We start from the raw sequence: 25,505 nt of genomic DNA, 5'->3' as shown, positions 1-25,505 counted from the left end.
GATCCGCCCACCTCGGTCTCCCAAGTGTTAGGATTACAGGCGTGAGCCACCTCGCCCGTCCTAGTTTTTGTTTTATTTTGTTTTGTTTTTTTAAAGCTTCCAGGGATATTCTGTGTGCCGTCAGAGTTGAGAACTACCGTTCTAGAGCATTATACTGATACATTAAAACGTGGCTACAAATACGGTTTTAGAAAAAATTAGTGCGACTTTTGCGCATGCCCACATCCTTTACAGCCTGTGTGGCTGGGCCCACTGATGTCATTTATCCAGTCCCTCAAACTTGCACTGTCCTTCCACAATCAGTGGGAGAAACAACCCTAACGTCCCTTTCTCTCCCTTGAAATGAACTGCTAGCTGGCTCGGAGGGTGAGGCCCAGAGTCCAAGTCTGCGGTCTGTGTGGGGCTCTAGGCTCTAAGGAGGCGCCCAGGTCCCTAGAAGGCGGCGCCGGGTGAGGCAATCCTGGACGCGGGTCGGGACCTGCCCGCAGCTACGCTGGGACGAGGAACCCAGAGCCAGTCCCGCGGCGCGGCAAGCGGCCGGGCGCTAAGGACTACATTTCCCACAATGCACTCCGGGGGCGGGCCGGGTCGGGCTGTGCGGCTGGAGCTGGGCCTTGGCTGCGAGAGGCCGGAGAAAGCTGTCTTCCTGCACTGGCGGCCGGCTGAGGGCGGTGGGAGGGCGCGGTGCCTGCGCTGTGGCCATGTCTGTGTACGCAGGGGGCCGGGGCCCCGCGAAGCTGTGCCCTCAGGCCGGGCCCAGCCGGACACCCTTACCCCCCCAGGGCTCTGGCAGAGGGCAGTGACCGGCACCTTCTGTGCGTCCTGGGCCCCTCTGAGAAACAGGTGAGTTGACTGCCAGCCCACGTGGCCTGGAGGCACCTAGAGACTGGAGAGCTGTCATCTTTGGAGGGAGGGGCTTGAAGACGGCCATCAACGCTATCGCTTGCAGTGGGAAGACTGTGTCTCCCTGGGGTCCCTCAGCTGGCTGGCCCCCAGCTGGGGAATACAAAAGGCGAGATCTGGAACCCATACTTAGGCTGGGAGGGCGAGGTCCGGTAGGGGGCAGTGGCCAGGTAGGACTCTTCCCCACCCCCCACCCCCACCCCTCAACAAACGAACACATATTCGGCCGGTAGAGTCTTCTCAAAAAGCAACAGAGGTGACTGGGATGAGCGGGGCAGCACCTGGAAAGGGCTTGGGGCTTTGCTTTGTTGTTGTTTTTAGACGGAGTTTCACTCTTGTTGACCAGGGTGGAGTGCAATGGTGTGATTTCAGCTCTCTGCAACCTCTGCCTCCCAGGTTCAAGCGACTCTCCTGCCTCAGCCTCCCGAGTAGCTGGGATTACAGGCATGCGCTACCACGCCCAGCTAATTTTTTGTATTTTTGTTTTTTTTTTTTTTTTTTGAGACGGAGTCTCGCTCTGTCACCCAGGCTGGAGTGCAGTGGCCGGATCTCTGCTCACTGCAAGCTCCGCCTCCCGGGTTTACGCCATTCTCCTGGCTCAGCCTCCCGAGTAGCTGGGACTACAGGCGCTCGCCACCTCGCCCGGCTAGTTTTTTGTACTTTTTAGTAGAGACGGGGTTTCACCGTGTTAGCCAGGATGGTCTCGAACTCCTGACCTCGTGATCCGCCCGTCTCGGCCTCCCAAAGTGCTGGGATTACAGGCTTGAGCCACCGCGCCCGGCCTGTATTTTTGTATTTTTTTAGTAGAGACGAGGTTTCACCATGTTGGCCAGGCTAGTCTCGAACCCCTGACCTCAGGTGATCTGCCTGTCTCAGCCTCACAAAGTGCTGGGATTACAGGCATGAGCCACTGTGCCCAGCTGGACTTTGTACCAGTTTGTCTGGTGCAACTGGGTTGTCCCTTGTACTAGGTGAGCCACGCTTTCTGGGCACAAGTTTGCAGAGGGAGGGTAAGCACCCTTTGTCAGGGAGGGAAGTAACCGCCAGAAGTGACAAGGACCAGACTATGATCTCAGCATGGAGTAGGCATCCTGCTGAAGCAGCCATAGCACAGTCTCGAACCTGGGCCTTGTCTGCCACACATCTTGTATCCTGGCACCTCCTTCCCAGACAGACCACTCCAAAGGGTTAAGGTGAAATGAAGTGCTATCCAAGCAGGAAGAGGGAACAGGAGTGGTAGGGAGTCAGTAGGGAGTGGCTCCTGAAGGCCTTCTTGGCTCCAGGGCTGCCTGAGTGAGAGAGGCACACTAAAAGGGCTGACTGAGCCAACTTGTTTGGTGACATTGCTCACAGGCATAGCAGGGCACTTTTAGGAAAAGCAAGGCCTGGGGCTTCTGAGAAGGGTCCCCTAAGAAGGGGCATCTGGGGCTGGTTCTAAGAGACCTCCTTTGCCTAACTTCTTCAATTCTAGCCTCCCAGGAGCTTCAGTTGCTCAGTTGTGGCTCCAGTGGGGGTTGGGGTGGATTTTGCTGTGATTCATTCAGCCTCCCTGTTTGAGTGTCCAGAGTAAGTATACAGAGAGCTGTTTGCTTCATCAGGCCTCTGGCTGGACCCCAGACTGACCTAGGAGATGCTGAGATACTGTATGATCTCAGGTGGCAGGAGAACTGTTGTGAAGGAAGTATCCACTAGCTCTGGCCAGCTGATCCTGCCCCCGCCAACCCTTCCCCAGGCACGTACCATGCTGGGTACCACTCAGCCACTCTGGACTTAGTCAGCTAAAGCCCACAAGGGATCAGTGGAGAGTGGGCCCTGAGGACAGAATAAGTAAGCTATTGTATACCTTGTCTGGTTCTTTGAACCAAAAGTGCAAGGTCACAGAGCAGTGGCATGTGGCAGACCAAGGAGTTTTGTGTTTTTTTGTGTTTTTTTGTGGTTTTTTTTTTTTTGAGACAGAGTTTTGATCTTTCGCCCAGGCTGGAGTGCAATGGCGTGATATCAGCTCACTGCAACCTCTGCCCCCTGGGTTCAAGCGATTCTCCTGCCTGAGCCTCCTGAATAGCTGGGATTATAGGCGCCCGCCACCACACCTGGCTAATTAAGGAGTTTAATTTAGGAGAGACTTCCAGGAGCAGCAGAGAGCCAGTTGTCTATTCCTGCAACTCCAGAGCCAGTGAACAACCAGTTAGCCTGGAGGAACTCCCAGCTATCTATAAGACAGCTCTTTGACCTGACTCCCAACTGTCTATAGACAGCCCTAGCCTGAAGGTGAGTCGCTTCAGGCTAGGGCCCACCTGGCTTTGCAAGGTCAGAAGCATATTTGCCCATATGCCATTGTAAGCTGAGCAAAATCTCAGAGGCCTGATTTACATGGCACAGACCACTGGATTCATGTGGTATTATAAGTGCAGTCACACATGGACTGAATGCTAAGTAAGAATAATCAGGATGTGCTAATGGGAGCAGCTGAGTATGTAATCAAATTACATGGATTATTTCATTTAATCTTCCCACAACCCAAAGAATCAATACTACCATCCCATTTTATAAATGAGAAAACTGATACCAGGCCAGGTTAATCCAGGTCCTTCTAACTTCAAAGCCATTGTTCTTGAACACCTGACTACTACCAATTATAAGTCTTCCCCACGGGCAGGGATTTCCAGAGGCCACATGATAGATGTGATGGAACTGGGCATTCTTCAGAGATCTTTCAGTTTTCCTTTCCATTTTTCTTTTTTAATTGCCTGAGGGATAAAAACACAAGTTTGGCTGGGCACTGTGACTAATGCCTGTAATCCCAGCACTTTGGGAGTCCAAGGCCGATGGATCACCTGAGGTCAGGAGTTTGAGACTAGCCTGGCTAACATGGTGAAACCCCATCTCTACTAAAAATACAAATATTAGATGGGCACGGTGGTGCACACCCATAATCCCAGCTACTCAGGAGGCTGAGGCACAAGAATTGCTTGAACCCAGGAGGCAGAGGTTGCAGTGAGCCAAAATCACACCACTGCACTCCAGCCTGGGCGACAGAGACTCCATCTCAAAAAAAAAAAAATCTCCCTCCCAAAGATGTTTGCTGGCTGGATGTGGTGGCTCACACCTGTAATCCCAGCACTTTGGGAGCCCTAGGAGGGAGGATCTTCAGCTCGGGAGTTCAAGAACAGCCTGGACAACATACTGAGACCCTATCTCTACAAAAATAAAAATTAAAAAATTAGCCAGGCGTGGTGGCACGTGCCTGTAGTCTCAGGTACTCAGGAGGCTGAGGTGGAAGGAGCACTTGAGCCTGAGAGGCCAGGGCTACAGTTAGCTGTGATCACATCACTATTCTATCTCAAAAAAAAAAAAAAAAAAAAATAGAACTCCTTCTGCATGTGGCTTAAAGCCACACTGAAATTTGTGGCAGGTAACCTTCAATCCAGAGAAATAAAGCAGGGCAAGAGGGGTAAAGAGCAGGGATATTGATAAGGTAATGCTTGAATAGCAACCTGAAGGAAGTAAGGGACTGAGTCACATAGATAACTAGCCCAGGCAATGGAGTAGGTCAAGTGGGGTGGAGGGGGAAAGTTCAGCAAGGGCAAAGTTCTAAAGTGAAAGTGCCCAGGAGGCTTAAGGAAAGCCAGGAGGTCACTGTGACTGGACTGAATCACAGTTAGTAGGGAAAAAGGATAGGAGATGAGGTCAAATAAGTAATGGGGAAGGAGTTATGTTGAGTGGGGCCTTGTGCACCACTGTGAGGAAATTGGCTTTCTTACTGAGTAAGGTGGGACCATTGCAGAGTTGTGAGCAGAGGAACTGCATGACCTGAATTTTGTATCAGGAGAATCACGTTGCTGTAAGAAGCACAGATTATGCAGGGACAAGGGCAGAAGAGGGGAGACTGGATAGGAGACTACAACAATCTCCTAGAGTGACACTGGTGGCTTTGACCACAGTGGTAGTTGTGGAGGTGATAAGTCGTCAGATTCTGGATATAGGCATTTCCCACTTAACATCAGTAATCTGTTTCATGAAAATTGGACATTCTGTGTGAAATCATTAACTTAATATATTTTCCATTGATTGACTGATTGAGACAGGGTCTTGCTCTGTTGCCCAGGCTGGAGTACAGTGGCACAATCATGGTTCACTGCAGCTTTGACCTCCTGTACTCAAGCGATCCTCCCACTTTAGCCTCTTAAGTAGGTGGGACTACAGGCATGAGCTGCCCCACCCAGCTAATTTTTTATTTTGTAAAGACAGGGTCTCACTATGTCAGCCAGGCTGGCACTCAGTAATTTTCTATCAATTCTATTTGGAATGTAATTTGAAGCTTTAAATGCACATTACTTTGTTAAAAATATAGATAAGATTTTAATGATGTAAATATACATATTTTCTGTATAAACATACACTGGGCCAGGTGTGGTGGCTCACACTGTAATCCCAGTACTTTGGGAGGCTGAGGCAGGCAGATCACTTGAGTCAAGGAGTTTGAGACCAGCTTGGGCAACATAAGGAGACCCTGTCTCTACAAAAAATTTAAACATTAGCCAGGCATGATGGCACATGCCTGTGGTCCCAGCTACTTGGGAGGCTGAGGTGGGAGGATCACTTGGGCCTGGGAGGTTGAGACTACAGTGAACCGTGATCACACTATTGCACTTCGGCCTGGGTGGCAGAGTGAGACCCTCTCTTGATAGATAAATAAACATAAGCTGAATCAATATAAGTTTGGTATATTAGTTAACTATTGCTGTGTAACAAATTATCCCAAAACTTAGCAGCTTAAAATGACAGTATTTATTATCGCATACAGTTCTTGTGGGTCAAGAATTTGGGAGCAGCTTAGCTGGATGGCTCAAGCTCAGGGTCTCTTATTACTTTGAAGTCACCTGAAGGTTTGACTGGGCCTAGATGATCTGCTTCCAAGATGACTCACTCATGACTAGCAAGTTGGTACTGGCTATTCACAGGAGGTCTCAGTTCCTTGCCATGAAGTTCTTTCCATAGAGCTGCTTACATGTCCTTAAAACATGGCTGATGGCTTTCCCTAGAGGGAGTGATCCGAGAGAACAAGGCAGAAGCCACAATGTCTTTTATGACCTAGCCTCAGAAGTCACACATTGTTTTTTCTTTTTTTTTTTTTTGACAGGGTCTTACTCTGGCACCCAAGCTGGAGTGCAGTGGTGCGATCTTGGCTCGCTGCAACCTCTGCCTCCCGGGTTCAAGTGATTCTCATGCCTCAGCCTCCCGAGCAGTTGGGATTACAGGCGCCCACCACGACACCTAGGTAATTTTTGTATTTTTAGTAGAGATGGGGTTTCCACCATGTTGTCCAGGCTGGTGTCAAACTCCTATCTCAAGAGATCTGCCCATCTTGGCCTCCCAAAGTGCTGGGATTACAGGCATGAGCCACTGTCCCCAACCACACATTGTTATTTACAGCGTCCTTTTGGTTGCATAGGTCAGCCCTGCTCAGTGTGGAAAGGGAGTATGCAAAGGCATGCATAGCAGGAGTTGAGGATCATTAGAGACCATCTTGAAGGCTGACAACCACAGCTGGATATTAAAAACGAAAAGGCATTCTATGGTGAAAATGTTAACCAGAGACATTTTGCTCGATGTGCCTGTATTCTGAAATAGAACTGACAGGATTTGCTCATGGTTTGGTATATGAGGTGTGGGGGAAAAAAGAGAGGCATAAGGGTTGACTCCAAGGTTTTCCTTTTTTTTTTTTTTTCTATGAGACAGAGTCTCACTCTGTCGCCCAGCCCGGAATGCCACAGTGCGATTTCGGCTCACTGCAACCTCCACCTCTCCAGTTCAAGAAATTCTCCTGCCTCAGCCTCCTGAGTAGTTGGGACTACAGGCATGAGCCACCACACCCGGCTAATTTTTTGTATTTTTAGTAGAGACGGGGTTTCACCATGTTAGCCAGCATGGTCTCAATCTCCTGACCTTGTGATCTGCCTGCCTCGGCCTCCCAAAGTGCTAGGATTACAGGTGTGAGACACCGTGCCCGGCTGACTCCAAGGTTTTTCACCAAATAACTGAAAGGATGAGATTGTCTTTCTTGGCCAGGTGCAGTAGCTCACACCTGTAATCCCAGCACTTTGGGAGGCTAAGGCGGGCAGATCACGAGGTCAGGGGTTTAGACCAGCCTGGCCAACATAGTGAAACCCTGTCTCTACTAAAAATACAAAAATTAGCCAGTGTGGTGGCATGCGCCTGTAGTCCCAGCTACTCTGGAGATTGAGGCATGAGAATCACTTGAACCTGGGAGGTGGAGCTGAGATCACACTGTTGCAGTGAGCTGAGATTGCGCCTTTGCACTCCAGCCTGGGTAACAGAGCAAGACTGTCTCAAAAAAAAAAGATTGTCTTTGTCTTTTTCTCTTTCGTTCTTTCCTTCCTTCCTTGCTTCCTTCCTTTTCCTTTCCTTCCTTTCTTCCTTTACTTCCTTTCCCTCCTTTCTTTTTTTTCTTTTCTTTTTTTTTTTTTTTTTTGAGATGGAGTCTCGCTTTGTCGCCCAGGCTGGATGGAGTGCAGTGGCCAGATCTCAGCTCACTGCAAACTCCGCCTCCTGGGTTTACGCCATTCTCCTGCCTCAGCCTCCCGAGCAGCTGGGACTACAGGCGCCCGCCACCTCACCCGGCTAGGTTTTTTTTTTTGTTTTTTTTTGTTTTTTTTGTTTTTTTTTTGTATTTTTTAGTAGAGACGGGGTTTCACCAGGTTACCCAGGATGGTCTCGATCTCCTGACCTCGTGATCCACCCATCTTGGCCTCCCAAAGTGCTGGGATTACAGGCTTGAGCCACCGCGCCCGACCTTTCCCTCCTTTCTTTTCCTTCCTTCCTTCCTTCCTTCTTTCCCTTCCTCCCTTCCTCCATTCCTTCCTTCCTTCCTTCCTGACAGAGTCTCACTCTGTCACCCAGGGTGGAGTGTGGTGGCACAATCTCAACCTCCGCCTCCTGTGTTTAAGCGATTCTCCTGCTTCAGCCTCCTGGGGTAGCTGGAATTACAGGCATGCGCCACCATACCCAGCTAATTTTTTGTATTTTTAATAGAGACAGGGTTTCACTGTGTTAGCCAGGATGGTCTCAATCTCCTGACCTCATGATCTGCCCACCTCGGCCTCCCAAAGTGCTGGGATTACAGGCATGAGCCACTGCGCCCGGTTGTCTTTCCTTTCCTTTCCTTTCCTTTTTCCTCTCCTTTCTTTTCCTTTCCTTCTTTTTTTTTTTTTTTTTTTTTTTTGAGACAGAGCTTTGCTCTTATTGCCCAGGCTGGAGTGCAATGGCATGATCTTGGCTCACTGCAACCTCTGCCTCATGGGTTCAAGTGATTCTCCTGCCTCAGCCTCCCAAGTAGCTGGGATTACAGGCATTCACTACCACACCTGGCTAATTTTGTATTTTTAGTAGAGATGGGATTTCACCAAGTTGGCCAGGCTGGTCTTAAACTCCTGACCTCAGGTGATCCACCCCCCTTGGCCTCCCAGAGTGCTGGGATTACAGGCATGAGCCACTATGCCCAGCCATGAAATTGTCTTTTACTGAGATGGTGAAAACTCTGGGAGAAGTGGTAAGTGCCTGTAGTCCCTGCTACTCGGAAGGCTGAGGCAGGAAGTTCACTTGAGCCCAGGAATTTGGGGCTGTAGTGCATGGTGGGGTGGTGATTCCACCTGTGAATAGCCACTGCACTCCAGACTTGGTGACAGAGCAAGACCCCATCTCTTAAAAAAAAAAAAAAAAAGTGCTGCCACGCCTGGCTAATTTTTTGTATTTTAGTAGAGATGGGTTTCCCCGTGTTAGCCAGAATGGTCTCCATATCCTGATATGGTGATCCGCCCACCTCAGCCTCCCAAAGTGCTGGGATTACAGGCGTGATCCACAGCATCTGGCCTTTTTTTCTTTTTAAAGACAGGGTCTCTACCGGCTGGGCATGGTGGCTCATCCTGTAATCCCAGCACTTTGGGAGGCTGAGGCGGGCGGATCACGAGGTCAGGAGATTGAGACCATCTTGGCTAGCATGGTGAAACCCCGTCTCTACTAAAAAATACAAAAACTTAGCCGGGCATGGTGGCGGGCGCCTGTAGTCCCAGCTACTCAGGAGGCTGAGGCAGAAGAACGGCGTGAACCTGGGAGGCGGAGCTTGCAGTGAGCTGAGATCACGCCACTGCACTCCAGCCTGGGCAACAGAGCCAGATTCTGTCTCAAAAAAAAAAAAAAAAAGACAGGGTCTCACTCTTATCGCCCAGGCTGGAATGCGGTGGCGCGATCTTGGCTTATTGCAAGCAAGCTCTGCCTCCCAGGTTCCAGTGATCCTCCCACCTTAGCCTCCTGAGTAACTGGGACCACAGACACGTGCCACCACGCCTGGCTAATTTTTGTATTTTTGTAGAGGCAGGGTTGCCATATTGCCTAGGCTAGTCTTGAACTCCTTTGCTCAAGTAATCTGCCTGCTTTGGCCTCCCAAAGTGCTAGGATTACAGGTGTGAGCCACCACACACAACCAGGAGCAACTTTTTAAGGAGATGACCTTTTTCTTTTGAGACAGAATCTGGCTCTGCCACCCCGGCTAGAGTGCAGTGGTGTGATCTTGGCTCATTGCAACCTCCGCCTCCCGGATTCAAGCAATTCTCCTGCCTCAGCTTCCTGAGTAGCTGGGATTACAGGCATGCGCCACCACACCCAGCTAATTTTCATATGTTTAGTAAAGACAGGGTTTCACCAGGTTGGCCAGGCTGGTCTCGAACTTCTGACCTTGTGATCCACCCTCCTCAGCCTCCCAAAGTGCTGGGATTATAGGCGAGAGCTACCGTGCCTGGCTAGGAGATGGCTTTTTTTTTTTTTTTTTTTGAGACGGAGTCTCGCTCTGTCGCCCAGGCTGGAGTGCAGTGGCCGGATCTCAGCTCACTGCAAGCTCCGCCTCCCGGGTTCACGCCATTCTCCTGCCTCAGCCTCCCGAGTAGCTGGGACTACAGGCGCCCGCCACCTCGCCCGGCTAGTTTTTTGTATTTTTTTAGTAGAGATGGGGTTTCACCGTGTTAGCCAGGATGGTCTCGATCTCCCGACCTCGTGATCCGCCCGTCTGGGCCTCCCAAAGTGCTGGGATTACAGGCTTGAGCCACCGCGCCCGGCCGGGAGATGGCTTTTTTAAGGAGTTCAGTTTGAGGCATATAACCTTGAGATAACGTTAAGTAGACAGTTAAATGTGTGTGCCTCTTTAAGTCAGAAAAGAGATTGGGGCTGGAGATAAAAAAAAAAAAAATTATTAATATGTAGAGGGAATTTAAAACTATGAGACCAAATGAGATCACCAAGGGATTGAGTGAAGACAGAGAAGAGGTCCAAAGACTGAATTCTGTGCCCCTTTACAGTAAGAACTGCAAAAAGGACTCAGAAGGAATAGTCCATGAGGTCAGAAGAGAGCCAAGAAAGGAGTGGTGTGCCATAAAAGAGGAGAAAATGTTTCGAGAGAGGAAATAACCAAATTATCTATTGTTTATGGGTGAAGTAAGATGATCCTGGCAGTCGTTGGTGACCTTGATGGGAGCAGTGTTGGTGGAGTAATGGAGGTGAGATTCTGTTCAGAACTGGTTTAGAGAGAATGGGAGAAATGGAGAGGCTGTGGCAGGGACAATTCCTGCTTTCCAGATATCCATGAGCTTCATACATTTCCCAGTCCCTCTGGCCACATCACTGGTTCTGGTCAATGTGAGCTACAAAGTATTTAAGAGCTGGTATGTGATCCTCCATCTCTGTCTTCCCCTGCCAGGTGATGCGGAAGGCATGTGTTTCAAATGGCTACTATAGGGTGCTAATAGCTTGGATTCCTGAATCACTGCTTGGAATGGAGCTACTGTGAATTGCTACCAGTCCCACAGTAGATTTTGTGTGAGCAAAAAATACGTCTTTGGGTCTGGGTGCAGTGGCTCATGCCTGTAATCCCAGCATTTTGGAAAGCCAAGGTGGGCAGATCACCTGAGGTCAGGAGTTTGAGACCAGCCTGGCCAACATAGTGAAACCCCATCTCTACTAAAAATACAAAAATTAGCCAGATGTGGTGGTGGGCGCCTATAATCCCAGCTGCTCGGGAGGCTGAGGGAGGAGAATCGCTTGAACCCAGGAGGCAGAGGTTGCAGTGAGCCGAGCTGGCACTACTGTGGTCCGGCCTGGGTGACAGAGTAAGACTCCGTCTCAAAAAATAAAAAAAGATCTTTGGGTATAAAATCTCTAGCATTTGGCATCCATTTGTTACACAGAATAGTCTAGCCTACCTGACTAATGCAAACTCCAAATATTATTTGCCATTTTGAGGGCGTTTGTTTGTTTTTTTATAAAGGGCAACAGAAAAATGGGTTGGTAGCTAGTGGGGAATGTAGAGTTAAGGGGAAGTTTGTTTTGTTTTAACTTTGAAATAAAACAAACATACAGAAAAGTTCACAAATCATAAGTATAGCTCAATGAATTATTGCAATGTGAACAGCCCCAAAGGAGGGTGTTTTTTGTTTGGTTTTTATTTTTGAGACAGGATCTCACTCCCTTTACCCAGGCTGGAATGCAGTGGTATGATCACCGCTCACTGCAGCCTGGACCTCCTGGGATCAGGTGATTTTCCCACCTCAGCCTCTCAAGTAGCTGGGACTACAGGTGCATGCCACTACACCTAGTTAATCTTTTGTACTTTTTGTAGAAATGGGGTTTCACCATGTTGCCTAAGCTGGTCTCAAACTCCTAAGCTTAAGCGGTTTGCCCACCTAGGCCTCCCAAAGTGCTAGGATGACAGGCATGAGCCATCAAGCCCTGCTGTGAGGGGGTTTTGAAGACAGAAGAAATATCACCATATTGGCCGGGCGCGGTGGCTCAAGCCTGTAATCCCAGCACTTTGGGAGGCCGAGACGGGCGGATCACGAGGTCAGGAGATCGAGACCATCCTGGCTAACACAGTGAAACCCCGTCTCTACTAAAAAATACAAAAAACTAGCCGGGTGAGGTGGCGGGCGCCTGTAGTCCCAGCTACTCGGGAGGCTGAGGCAGGAGAATGGCATAAATCCGGGAGGCGGAGCTTGCAGTGAGCCGAGATCCGGCCACTGCACTCCAGCCTGGGCAACAGAGCGAGACTCCGCCTCAAAAAAAAAAAAAAAAAAAAGAAAAAGAAATATCACCATATTGGTAATGGATAAGGGAGGAGGGGAAACTGATGAGGAGGGACAGCTGCTGAAGCCATGTACCTGAGTAGGACAGGGGCTGGGATCTGGTGTACACATGGAGGAGTTAGCCTCTATGGAGCATGAACAGCTCATCTTTAGTAAGAAGAGGGGGCCAGGCCGGGCGCGGTGGCTCAAGCCTGTAATCCTAGCACTTTGGGAGGCTGAGACGGGCGGATCACGAGGTCAGGAGATCGAGACCATCCTGGCTAAAACGGTGAAACCCCGTCTCCACTAAAAAATACAAAAAACTAGCCGGGTGAGGCGGCGGGCGCCTGTAGTCCCAGCTACTCGGGAGGCTGAGGCAGGAGAATGGCCTGAACCCGGGAGGCGGAGCTTGCAGTGAGCTGAGATCCGGCCACTGCACTCCAGCCTGGGTAACAGAGCAAGACTCCGTCTCAAAAAAAAAAAAAAAAAAGAAGAAGAGGGGGCCAGGTGTGGTGGCTCATGCCTGTAATCCCATCACTTTGTGGGGCTGAGGCAGGTGGATCACTTGAAGTCAGGAGTTTGTGACCAGCCTGGCCAACACGATGAAACCCTGTCTCTATTGAAAATACAAACATTATCCGGGTGAAGTGGTGGGTGCTTGTAATCCCAGCTACCTGGGAGGCTGAGGCAGGAGAATTGCTTGAATCTGGGAGGTGGAGGTTTCAGTGAGCCAAGATCGTGCTCCTGCACTCCAGTCTGGGCCACAAAGTGAGACTCTGTCTCAAAAAAAAAAAAAAAAAAAGAGAGGGAAGGCCTAGTCTGGCAGATGAGGCGAGGAGGTGGTGGTGGTAATCTCCGGAAGTTCTTTTCTTTCTTTTTTTTTTTTTTTTTTGAGACAGAGTTTCGCTCTTGTTGCCCAGGCTGGAGGGCAGGGGTGCGATCTCAGCTTACTGCAATCTCCACCTCCAGGTACAAGTGATTCATCTGCCTCAGCCTCCCGAGTAGCTAGAATTATAGGCATGCTCCACCACCCCGGCTAATTTTTTTTATTTAGTAGAGACAGGGTTTCTCCATGTTGGTCAGGCTGTTCTCAAACTCCCGACCTCAGGTGATCTGCCCGCCTCGGCCACCATACCCGCCCTGGAAGTTCTCTTCTAGAATGACTTCTGTCTTCTCGGTGAAATGGAAGGCAAGGTGATTTGCTGATAGTGCTAAGTATGACCATCAGGGAAGGAGATGATGGACATTTGAAGAGACAAGAGATGTGAAGTTAACTAGAGGAGTAGGAAAGTGAGGAGACATAGAAATGTAGGGCATTCCGGCCAGGCGCGGTGGCTCACGCCTGTAATCCCAGCACTTTGGGAGGCCGAGGCAGGCGGATCACCACGTCAGGAGATTGAGACCATCCTGGCAAACACGGTAAAACCCCATCTCTACTAAAAATACAAAAAGAAATTAGCTGGGCATGGTGGTGGGCACCTGTAGTCCCAGCTACTCTGAAGGCTGAGGCAGGAGAATGGTGTGAACCCGGGAGGCGGAGCTTGCAGTTAGCTGAGATCGCACCACTGCACTCCAGCCTGGGTGACAGAGCGAGACTCCATCTCAAAAAAAAAAAAAAAAAAAAAAAAAAGAAATGTAGGGCATTCCAGGCTGGGCGCTGGCTTACACCTGTAATCCCAGGACTGTGGGAGGCCAAGGCAGGCAGGTTGCTTGAGCCCGGGTGCTCAAGACCAGCCTGAGAAACATGGCAAAACCCTATTTCTACCAAAAAAATACAAAAATTATCCACGCATGGTGGCTCACGCCTATGTTCCCAGTTACTCAGGAGGCTGAGGTAGGAGGATCGCTTGAGCCCAGATAGGCCTGGAAACCCTGGCCACAACCCTGGCACTGTCAGGAGCAACTTGCTCTCGGCCTGCAGACTCATCTCTCAGAACCCACTCTGGCTTTTAGGATAGCTTTGGAATTACTGGTCTATGATTACACATGGCCTGTATGTTCTTGCTCAAGACTTAGACGTGCCCTGGTTTCCCTGGCATTCAGCATCCTGGGCCTTGTGGTGTTGCAGTGGTTGTTTTGGATTGCTCCTCTTAGTCTCAGCCTCAGAGGGGACCTCTGTGGATGCTACCGCAGGTTCCTTGTTGAGGGCATGCAGCCTCTTAGTTCCTCCGGCCCACTGTCTGACAAGGCAGCCTGCACCTTGGCCTTCTGGGCTCTGACCCTTGCTGGGAACCATTACTCTTGATTGTCCTGATGGATGGGATTGGGGGGCTAGAAAATCCCCAATTATCTCCCCAACCTTCTTTCTTTGGTTTTATTCTGTGTGGGGTGATGCTGTTGGCAGTGGTGCCCAACCCCCCATGTCCTTCAGGCTCAGTGCAGGAGTGGCCACCAGGCCAGCTATCAGGATACAGGCTCTGCTTCCCTGTCTATTTGCACATGGAGCTTCTGCAAAAGATTCAATTAAAGAAAGAATTACATAACTTGGCTGGGCACAGTGGCTCAAGCCTGTAATCCCAGCACTCTGGGAGGCTGAGACGGGCGGATCACAAGGTCAGGAGATCGAGACCATCCTGGCTAACACGGTGAAACCCCGTCTCTACTAAAAAAATACAAAAAAAAAAAAAGACTAGCCAGGCGAGGTGGTGGGTGCCTGTAGTCCCAGCTACTTGGGAGGCTGAGACAGGAGAATGGCGTAAACCCGGGAGGCGGAACTTGCAGTGAGCCGAGATCCGGCCACTGCACTCCAGCCTGGGCGACAGAGCGAGACTCTGTCTCAAAAAAAAAAAAAAAAAAAAAAAAACATAAAGGTGACAAAAAGAAGAGGTTGAAAATTAGTTCTTTGGGCACATACATAGGAGCTGCCTGACTGGAGCTATGCCAGGTCCAGAGAGAATGTTCTTGGACATACACTGGCTGGCACCACACAAATGCTACTGATGGTGAGGCTGTCTGTTTGGGACTACCCTTTTCATGAACTTTTTTGAACACCTACTTTATGCCATGCTCAGGGAAGAGTCGTTTGCCCAAGATTACACAGCCAGGAGGGGACAAGAGCTCAGTTATTCCCACCAGACTCTGTGTTCTGGGAGGCAGGCTCAGGTCTACTTTGCTCACACTAACACCAGTGCCTCCTGGGCCCCTGGCCTGCCTGCAGTGTTTGCCCCATGAGTTTCTGCCCTTCTAATCCATCCACCTAGATCCCTCTTTCTTAGAGTATTGGTACCTGGAATGGATCCCCTCCTGGGTGAACTATATGTTGCCTGACAAGTGAGGATCCTTCAGCCTGCCATTGAAGGACTCTAGAGGTGACATAAGCCTTGCTACCACCCTTGGTGAGCCACCCAGCTGGCTCTGTTACCACTGACATTCACTTGTGGCCACCTCCACCTGGGCCTGGGGCTGTGGAAGGACAAGGAGATCCAGCTGAATCTATCCTGGCCATCATATGGGCACTGAGAGTTGTCATGTCTATAGTTGTTTTTAATTGTTAAGACAACTTGTGCCAAATTCAAAAGGTACAAAAGGATATTTAGAGAAAAGCAGGGCTTCAGCCTGAAGACAAGCCTGTTGGCTGTGTCTCACTTCTTTCTCTGCAAACACCTAGATATCCAAAAAGAACTATTGGTCAACTCCGTTAATTTTTATTTTTATTTATTTTTAGTTTTAGTTTTTTGAGACAGGGTCTCACTCTGTTGCCTAAACTGGAGTGCAGTGTTGTAGTCATGGCTTATTGGAGCCTTGACTTGCTGGGTTTATGTGATCCTCTCTCCAGTAGCTGGGATTACAGGCACATGCCACCATGCCTGGCTAGTTTTTTAAATTTTTTGTAGAGACAGGGTCTCACTTTGTTGCCCCAGCTAGTAAACTACTGAGCTCAAGTGATCCTCCCTCTTTGGCCTCCAATCTTTGCTAAGATTACAGGAGTGAGCCACTGGATACAGGATACAGAGTTGTTTCAACTCCCAGATCCAAATCCAGCACTTCCTTCCTGTAGTAATATTGGGCAAGCTGCTTAAGCTCTCTCAGTGTCAGTTCTTTCATCTATAAAGCTAGCCTGACGGGAGCATCTGCCTCATAGAGGCGTGATCAAGATTAGGTAACTTAATCCGCAGAAACTTCTTAGCATGATATGCTGACACTGAATAACTGTTAGCTGCTGTTATCAGTTTGTTTAATTATTTACATTTTATGTACTTTTTCTAAAAGACTAGGCTGAGCGTGGTGGCTCTTGCCTGTAATTCCAACATTTTGGGAGGCTAAAATGGGAGGACTGCTTGAGCCTAGTAGTTTGAGACCAGCCAGGGCAACATGAAAAGACCTTATCTCTATAAAAAAAAAAAAAAATACAAAAATTGGCTGCGCACAGTGGCTCACGCCTGTAATTCCAGCACTTTGGGAGGCCAAGGTGGGCAGATCACGAGGTCAGGAGATCGAGACCATCCTGGCTAACACGGTGAAACCCCATCTCTACTAAAAATACAAAAATTAGCCGGGCGTGGTGGCGGGTGCCTGTAGTCCCAGCTCCTCGTGAGGCTGAGGCAGAAGAATGGCAGGAACCCGGGAGGCGGAGCTTGCAGTGAGCCGAGATTACACCACTGCGCTCCAGCTTGGGCAACAGAGCGAGACTCTGTCTCCAAAAAAAAAAAAAAAATTAGGCCAGCGCAGTGGCTCACACCAGTAATCCCAGCATTTTGGGAGGCTGCGGCAGGTGGATCACAAGGTCGGGAGTTCAAGACCAACCTGGCCAAGATGGTGAAACCCTGTCTCTACTAAAAATACAAAAATTAGCGGGGCATGGTGGCAGGTGCCTGTAATCCCAGCTACTTGGGAGGCTGAGGCAGGGGAATCTCTTGAACCCAGGAGGCAGAGGTTGCAGTGAGCCAAGATCGCGCCACTGCACTCTAGCCTGGGTGACACAGAGCAAGACGCTATCTCAGAAAAAAAAAAAATTTAGGCACAGTGGCAGGAGGATGAGATGGGAGGATGGCTTAAGTCCAGGAGGCAGAGGTTGCAGTGAGCCAAGATCGTGCCACTGCTCTCCAGCCTGGGCAAGAGAGCCAGACCCTGTCTCAGAAAAGAAAGGCCAGGCACGGTGGCTCACGTCTATAATCCCAGCACTTTGGGAGGTCAAGTCGGGCGGATCACTTGAGGTTGGGAGTTTGAGACCAGCCTGAACAACATGGAGAAACCCTGTCTCTACTAAAAATACAAAATTAGCCGGGCATGGTGGTGCATGCCTGTAATCCCAGCTACCTTGGGAGGCTGAGGCAGGAGAATCTCTTGAACCTGGGAGGCAGAGGTTGCGGTGAGCCGAGATCGTGCCATTGCACTCCAGCCAGGGCAACAACAGTGAAACTCCATCTCAAAAAAAAAAAAAAGAAAAGAAAAGAAAAGAAAAAATTAGCTGACTGTGGCATGTGCTACTGGGAAGGCTGAGATGGGAGGATTGCTTGGGCCCAAGTCAAGGCTGCAGTAAGCTGTGTTGGTGCCATTGCACTCCAGCCTTGGCAACAGAGTGAGACCCTGTCTCAACAACAACAACAATAATATGCCAAGAGGGGCAGATCACTTGAGGTCCAGAGTTCGAGACCAGCCTGGCCAACATGGTGAAACCCCATCTATACCAAAAAATATAAAAATTAGCCAGGCATGATGGTGCACACCTGTAGTCCCAGCTACTTGGGAGGCTGAGACACAAGAATTGCTTGAGCCCCAGAGGTGGAGGCTGCAGCGAGCCAAGATTGTGCCACTGCACTACAGCCTGGGTGGCAGAGTGAGACCCTGTCTCAAAAAAAAAAAAAAAAAAAAAAAAAAAGACTAGAAGGAAATACACTAATGTATGAACAGTGAAAGATCCTGAATGGTAGGAAAATCTTGATATTTCTTTCTACTTTTCTGTGCTTTCCAAGTTTTTTTTACAATGAATATGTCTTCCTTTTATAATCAGAAAAGGAACAGTATATATATATATATATATATTTTTTTTTTTTTGAGACGGAGTCTCGCTGTGTCACCCAGGCTGGAGTGCAGTGGCCGGATCTCAGCTCACTGCAAGCTCTGCCTCCCGGGTTTTTACGCCATTCTCCTGCCTCAGCCTCCCGAGTAGCCGGGACTACAGGCTCCCGCCACCTCGCCCGGCTAGTTTTTTGTATTTTTTAGTAGAGACGGGGTTTCACCGTGTTAGCCAGGATGGTCTCGAACTCCTGACCTCGTGATCCGCCCTTCTCGGCCTCCCAAAGTGCTGGGATTACAGGCTTGAGCCACCGCGCCCGGCCAGTATATATTTTTTTGAAAGGAATTTTCAGAATCCATTTTCTAGAGATTTGAGTTAGTGGAGTCCTGATAAAGGACACTTTCCTTTACTTAGTACCACTGTTGATTATGCCTGTGACCCTGCCAAAAGCCATCGATGTTGCCTTTGCCCCACAGGAGAACCCAAAGGATGGCTGCTGACATGCAAAGGAAGAGAAGCAGTGAATGCCCTGATGGCACATTGACTCCTTCTGATGGACACAGTGTGGAGAGAGCTGAGAGCCCCACACCAGGACTGGCCCAGGGAATGGAGCCAGGTATGGGCAAGTGTACAGCCTCAGCCAGCTGCCAACCAGAGCAGGCTCCGGGGGGGTGGGGGAAGAAATTAGCATTCCCAACCACTTTTTGCTTTCCACTTATTCATGCATTTGTCAGTCACTCATTGGATATTTGTCAGGTTCTGGGGAAAAGGCAGGAGGCCAGGCTCATTCTGCATGTGGCTTTCCTCTCCACTTCATATTACGCTGTTCGCCCTGAGCTTTCTGGCTGCCATTGTGGGCTCTTCTTCTGTTCCCTGTGTCTACAGCACACCTCCCCGGCTCCTTCTCCCCTCCTCACAAGTTAGGCCTGCTCTGACCATGCTCTGTATAGGACACTAATTATTTCATAATTTTATCTCTTTATGCATATATTGCCCATCTCTCTCTTCCAGAAGATTGTGAACACTGAGCATAGGGCAGTTATATCCCCAGTGCCTGATACAGGGCTGAATTCGTAAGAGAGACTCAAAATATATCTGTTAAACTATTTTGTAAAAAAACCAATAAAGGAAGACTGACCTGGTCCCTGCTGTGAGGCAGTCACAGGCTGTGGAGCCATTACAAGGGGTCAGTCAGAAGCTATGGCCTAAGTAGGGTAGGGGAGCTTTCTCCCAGAGAGATTCATTGAGTATGGGTGGTGCTCCAGACACAGGGTGAGGTGCTACGTTCCTGCACCTTGCTGGGTACCATTGTAGCTGGGGAGAAGGACGATAATTGGCAAGTGCCACAAGAGAAATCAAAGAGGGACATATAGAGTGCCTGGGGTTGGAAGTCAGTAACTAACATCTTCCCTGAAAGCTGAAGTGTGACAATTAGCCAGCCACGTGGGGAGATAGGAGACAGCTGACAGCAGGTGTGGAGCTCCCGAGGCAGGTGGGGGCATGTTGAAACTGTCTAAGAGCAGATCTTGGCCAGTGTGACCAAGATGGGCAAGGGAGTAGGGTGGGAGATGGGAATGAGAGGTAGGCAGATACCAGCCACCACTGCTGCCATGAGTGGTTTCGGTCTTCTTTCCAGTATGATGGGAGGAGACTGGTGGGCTGTAAGTTTCAGAGAAGCATCATCCATGGCAGACAGTGGCAGAAGGGAACAGTGGCTTGACCCTGACAAGTCAGGCAGTCATGCTGGAGTGACCACGTTAGGCACCTTGCTGGTAGGAGTGTCTGCCAGTAGCTACCCCTCTAAGCACCAGTGCTTTTGGCCTGCAGGTGCTGGGCAGGAGGGTGCCATGTTCGTCCATGCCCGTTCCTACGAGGACCTGACTGAGTCAGAGGATGGGGCAGCTTCTGGGGACAGCCCCAAGGAGGGTGCCAGGGGTCCCCCGCCGCTGCCTGCAGACATGCGTCAGATCAGCCAGGACTTTAGCGAGCTAAGCACCCAGCTGACGGGTGTGGCCCGGGACCTGCAGGAGGAGATGCTGCCAGGAAGCTCTGAGGATTGGCTGGACCCCCCAGGGGCAGTTGGCCGACCAGCCACAGAGCCCCCCAGGGAGGGCACAGCCGAGGGGGATGAGGAGGATGCCACGGAGGCATGGCGCCTGCACCAGAAGCATGTCTTTGTGCTGAGTGAGGCAGGGAAGCCTGTGTACTCCCGCTATGGGTCTGAGGAGGCACTTTCCAGCACTATGGGTGTTATGGTGGCCCTGGTGTCCTTCCTGGAGGCAGACAAGAACGCCATCCGCTCCATCCATGCAGGTGAGCCACCTGGAGAGGGAATGGGGTGGGCTCCCCTGGCCAAGGTTCATTCATAGCAGGTTTTGGACCCCTGCAGACCAGAGGGCTGGGATGTGCTATGTGACTGAGGGTAAGCCCCTCTACCTCTCTGAGCCTCAAGGTCCTCACCTGAACAGAGGATAACAACACTGCTGGCCTCATGGGGCTGTGGTGAGGACCAAAGATGCCTCTGACATGGGCTTTGCCTTTGGAGAGAGTGAGAATCTCCCTGGGGAGGTGACAAAAAGAAAGAAAGAAAAAAAAATACATATATGTATCTCCCAGGTCCTGAGCTCCACCCAGCCAGCCCTTGCCAGTTGACTTAGCACTTAGCATAAGAATGTGTGTTTCAGAGGGAGCTAGTCTTTGAAACAAGTGGCAGGGATAGGCCCTGAGCCCTCAGGGAGAAGGAGCAATGGGTTTTTATCCTGAACATCCTTAAGCCCCTACTGTGCGCAGAGCTCTGAGCGAGGAAAGGATGGGCGAAGCGGTGTTCGGAGGGAGCTGCGGCTGAGGCTGATATCCCTCTTTCCCATCCCGCCCTCAGATGGCTACAAGGTAGTATTCGTGCGCCGGAGCCCGCTGGTGCTAGTGGCAGTGGCTCGCACACGGCAGTCGGCACAAGAGCTGGCGCAGGAGCTGCTCTACATCTACTATCAGATCCTGAGCCTTCTTACCGGTGCGCAGCTGAGCCACATCTTCCAGCAGAAGCAGAACTATGACCTACGGCGCCTGCTCTCGGGCTCAGAACGCATCACTGACAACCTGCTGCAGCTCATGGCACGAGACCCCAGCTTCCTGATGGGGGCGGCACGGTGCCTGCCCCTCGCAGCAGCCGTGCGCGATACTGTGAGTGCCAGCCTACAGCAGGCACGGGCGCGCAGCCTGGTCTTCTCCATCCTGCTGGCCCGCAACCAGCTCGTGGCACTTGTGCGCCGAAAGGACCAATTTCTGCACCCCATCGACCTGCACCTGCTTTTCAACCTCATTAGTTCCTCCTCGTCCTTCCGCGAGGGCGAGGCCTGGACGCCCGTGTGCCTGCCCAAATTCAACGCAGCCGGCTTCTTCCACGCACATATCTCTTACCTAGAGCCTGACACTGACCTCTGCCTGCTGTTTGTCTCCACTGACCGTGAGGACTTCTTTGCAGTCTCTGACTGCCGCCGCCGCTTCCAGGAGCGCCTTCGCAAGCGTGGAGCCCACCTAGCCCTGCGAGAGGCGCTGCGCACACCCTACTACAGCGTTGCCCAAGTGGGCATCCCTGACCTGCGTCACTTCCTCTATAAGTCAAAGAGCTCGGGACTCTTCACCAGGTGAGGGAGGGCCTTGAGGGCACTGCTGTAGGGGGACAGGGACATGTGGAGTTGGGAGGCTGTTTGCTCCTGAGCTCTGAGATGTAGCCATGAAGCTGCCCCCATCTTTGGAAGCAGACCAGTGTGCTGGGTCTGTTTTACTCTGGCACCAGAGACTCACACTCTCCATCACCCTATGAGCATACCCCTCTCTACTTTATTACCCAGAAGGCCTGGAAATGCCCAGTATACCCAGGGAAGGAAACTGGAACAGAGGTCTCTCAGGTCCCTTGTCCTAGAGCAACTCTACTTTAGGCGTCAGTTTGGTCCAGCTCAGGAAGCAGAGCCCTCCTCTACTCCCTCCCCCAGCAGAGGGGCTGGGAAGATATGGCCTTCCTTTGTCGCTTTTGGCCCACAGGATTCCTAGTTCACTTTCCTCTACTCCAGATCTGTCACTCTGTCTTGGACATCTAAACTCAACCTGGCTTCTCCAAAGAGGAGTCACCAAAGACACCATGAGCTTAGGGGGTAAGAGGGGACACAGCTCTAGTCTCAGTGGGCCCAGCTCTGTCCTGGAGTGCCTGCTGTGGTGGGGAGACAATGCCCTGTCCTAAGGGAGTATTTGGAGGGTAAGACATATGATAGAGTCTTCCTGGATAGGAAGAGTGTTTCTAAATCTCTAGAGAAGACAGTGGAAGTCATTCCTTTGCAAACCTACTCCCCCCAACCCTGTCTGCAGCCCTGAGATTGAGGCCCCGTACACCAGTGAAGAGGAGCAGGAGCGGCTGCTGGGCCTCTACCAGTACCTGCACAGCCGTGCCCACAATGCCTCTCGCCCACTCAAGACCATTTACTACACGGGCCCCAACGAGAACCTCCTGGCCTGGGTAAGGCAGCCCTGGGATGGGCTGGGCTTCACAGAGGTCCTAGGTGTGGGCCATGAGGGGCATCTAACCTAGATGACGACCCTTTGCCCCTTCTCCAGGTGACAGGCGCCTTTGAGCTCTACATGTGTTACAGCCCCCTGGGGACCAAGGCATCAGCTGTCAGTGCCATCCATAAGCTGATGCGCTGGATCCGCAAAGAGGAAGACCGCCTCTTCATTCTCACGCCCCTCACCTATTGATGGGAATGTGTGCAGGCTCGGCCTTCCCAGGCACACTGGGTGTGGGAAGCCGTAGGAGCCTCCAGATGGGGGCTGGCCTCTCTTGCCCAGCCAGCAGGCAGGGACTGTGGGTTGGTGAGTGCATTAAAGTGCTTTGGGGAAGACACTTGTCAAGCCCTGTCACTTGTCCCTTCGCCCATCCACCCTCACTCACATACAGACACTGGATCCTCCTCCCTAGCTCCTGCACAGGGGCACAGGCACATTTGAGCCCCTCTTCTCCCTCCCTTGCAGCAGCATGAGGCCACACACATTCTCAGTTGGATCTTGGGCTGGGGCTGTTTTGGTTCGGCTGAAGTCTACCATATGTAAAAGGCTCTCAGGCACCATACTGCCCTACCCTACCCCCACCCCCATACTCAGTCTGAGCTTCTGCTGTCTGCCTCTCTTATCACTCCTGGGAGGGGCCCCCACTGCATGCCACAAAAGACTACCCAACCACCTTGGGAGCCCTCGCTGTGGCTCTGTTTAATGGGTTGCTGTAGTTCAGCAGGAGCTGAGCTGAGTAAGATAGAGATGGTCAAAATGGGGGGAATCTGAGCCCTGGTACTGGAGGGAGCCCCTGGTGAGGCAACTCAGTCTTCAGCTGAAATTCAGAATCTAGCCTCCCTTTAGCTGCAGGCCTCTGAGGAAACTGTCCCTGCTTAGGCCTTCCCATGAAGGGCTGTGTGCCTCAGTTCTCCTACCTCAGCCAGTGCAATCCTCCAAATGGTCCCCAAGAGTGAGCTGAGGGTCTGAGAGAAGGCCCAGTTGACCCTCTAAGGCAGTGGGCCTGTCATAATAAGAGCTAATGCTACTGCGTGCACTGGGCTCTCCTTAGTCACCCTAGTCCCTAGTATGGCATAGGCAGACCTGCATGGGGCACCATGGACATCCAGGAGGCTCCGTAGTGAAAGCCGAGCCCCATTTACTCTACCACAGGACCTAGGGCACAGTGCAGAAAGCTTCCACTTTGCTGCTGGGGGATCTTCTAGTTCTGGCCCCAGGGAGCACAAGGCCTAGGAAGTACTTATTGAAGAAAACTGTCCTCTGAATGTGGTCTTCAGACTGTCAGAGAGAATCACCCTCATGCAGTTTCTGAGAGTTGGGCCAGTATTTTCTGCCACTAAAATCAAGCCATGTTGAAGAATAAGCCTGTGTGGGTGGCATGGGCCCAGGGTACACTGGAACAGTTGTATTTATTGTCCCAGAAAATGGCAGCACAGCCCCTGCCCTTGGCCCCACTGTGGCTCACATTGGAATGGACATGGCAGCAGGCTACCAGCCCAGATTCCAAAGCCTCTGGGGAGCAGCTATAGGTTTGGTGGGTGCTGTTCACCCTGCCACACATGCCCTGGTTCTCTTTTATGCCTGTTTTCTGCTTTTGTTCCTCTTCTGCTCCTAGTAAGAACATCAAACCACTGCCTCTGGGGCCTGGGTGATGCCAGGCTAGCTGTCCCTGACTGTTACTGGCATTCTGGTCAATAGTGAGCCCCTAAGTGCCTCTTTTGCTTGCCCTGACTCTTGTAGGTTTCTGTTTCTCTGTAGTTCAGCATATATTCTGGGGAGACCATAGTTGGACCATAGTTGGATACAGACCTAGGACTGTAGGCACCTAGGAGCGTGAGGTATACCTGCTTGGAGATCACGGGTGGGACGACAGGCAAATAAGGAAGGTGTTCCTAGTGAAGGAGCCAGCATGTGCCAATGGAAGGACATGGTAAGAACCCTGTACGGGCCGGACATGGTGGCTCACACCTGTAATCCCAACACTTTGGGAGGCCAAGGTGGGTGTATCACTTGAAGTCAGGAATTCGAGACCAGCCTGGCCAACATGGTGAAACCCTGTCTCTACTAAAAATACAAAAATTAGCTGAGTGTGGTGGCGTGCACCTGTAGTCCCAGCTACTCAGGAGGCTGAGGCAGGAGAATTGCTTGAACCCAGAAGGCAGAGGTTGTAGTGAGCCGAGATTGCGCCACTGCACTCTAGCCTGGGCGACAGAGAGAGACTCCGTCTCAAAAAAAAAAAAAAAAAAAAGGAACCTAATATAACTTGTTTGCAGTGAAGCTGGAGGAGTCCATAAGGGCTGGGGTTCTCAAACTCCAGGTAACCTGCAGTGTGATGTGGTCATATTACAGTTGGAGAGACTACCTTGCTACTGCTAAGGTGATCTTGGGATTAGAGAAAGAGGCTAGACCTAGTCCTCTAGAACAGTGTTCAGAGGGGACTGAGAGCTCAAGGAGGGAAAAGTGGCTAGCATTCCTTCAAGCCGTCAGGTGCTAAGGGCAGTCGAGCAGGTTCTTAGCCAGCTATGGGCCAGGCCTCGTGAGTTTACCTTGGGGGTGCCCTTGTACTTGGCACTTAAGAGCCCCATTAGCTGACTTCCCCCACACACCTTGACTGCTCCCTCCTACAGAGGCGGCAGATGGCGAGACGGGGAAGGGGTGCTCCTGTGTACCCGTGCTGTTGAGAACCAAGGCTGCCTTAGAGGGGACCTCAGCCTGGGGACAGCCATTAGCGTGGCCACACGGTGGCAGCAGAGAACTAACGAATGGTTGCTGCAACCCCACCCCCAAAAAGGGGTGGGTGGGGTGATTTAAGAGGTCTTGTGAAGTCTCCTCCCAACCCCCAGAGATCCTTCTGAAAGTCTGGAGGTGGGATTTGGGTCACCAGAACCCCTGTCTGGGCACCAGGCTGAGAATGTTTCATTTTAGTTTTGCCCTGCCTATCTTTAGATGTGTTGACTGTGGAA

General features: G+C 51.0%; 1 protein-coding gene across 7 annotated transcripts in view; it reads left to right on the top strand.

The window, feature by feature from the left end:
* MON1A (MON1 homolog A, secretory trafficking associated) overlaps positions 1-22,879 on the top strand; it is a 31,658-nt gene extending 8,779 nt beyond the window's left edge. For 2 of the 7 annotated variants that reach the window (XM_065540617.2, XM_065540616.2), the window contains 5 exons: positions 18,462-18,601; positions 19,813-20,298; positions 20,864-21,629; positions 22,348-22,495; positions 22,594-22,879. In XM_065540617.2, the coding sequence (XP_065396689.1) occupies positions 18,475-18,601; positions 19,813-20,298; positions 20,864-21,629; positions 22,348-22,495; positions 22,594-22,734 (1,668 nt within the window). In that variant the 5' untranslated portion in view covers positions 18,462-18,474 and the 3' untranslated portion in view covers positions 22,735-22,879. Of the gene's footprint in view, positions 1-574; positions 844-6,043; positions 6,182-18,461; positions 18,602-19,812; positions 20,299-20,863; positions 21,630-22,347; positions 22,496-22,593 lie in introns of those variants that run through there. The other 5 variants (XM_005547165.5, XM_005547163.5, XM_065540618.2 and 2 more) reach the window with 5 other exon arrangements.
* The last annotated feature ends 2,626 nt before the right edge of the window (positions 22,880-25,505 follow it).

The sequence above is a fragment of the Macaca fascicularis genome, chromosome 2, assembly GCF_037993035.2.
Source record: "Macaca fascicularis isolate 582-1 chromosome 2, T2T-MFA8v1.1".
NCBI classification, from domain to species: domain Eukaryota; kingdom Metazoa; phylum Chordata; class Mammalia; order Primates; family Cercopithecidae; genus Macaca; species Macaca fascicularis.
Note: the sequence above shows the minus strand (reverse complement) of the source record. Positions and strands in the feature narration are given on the sequence as shown.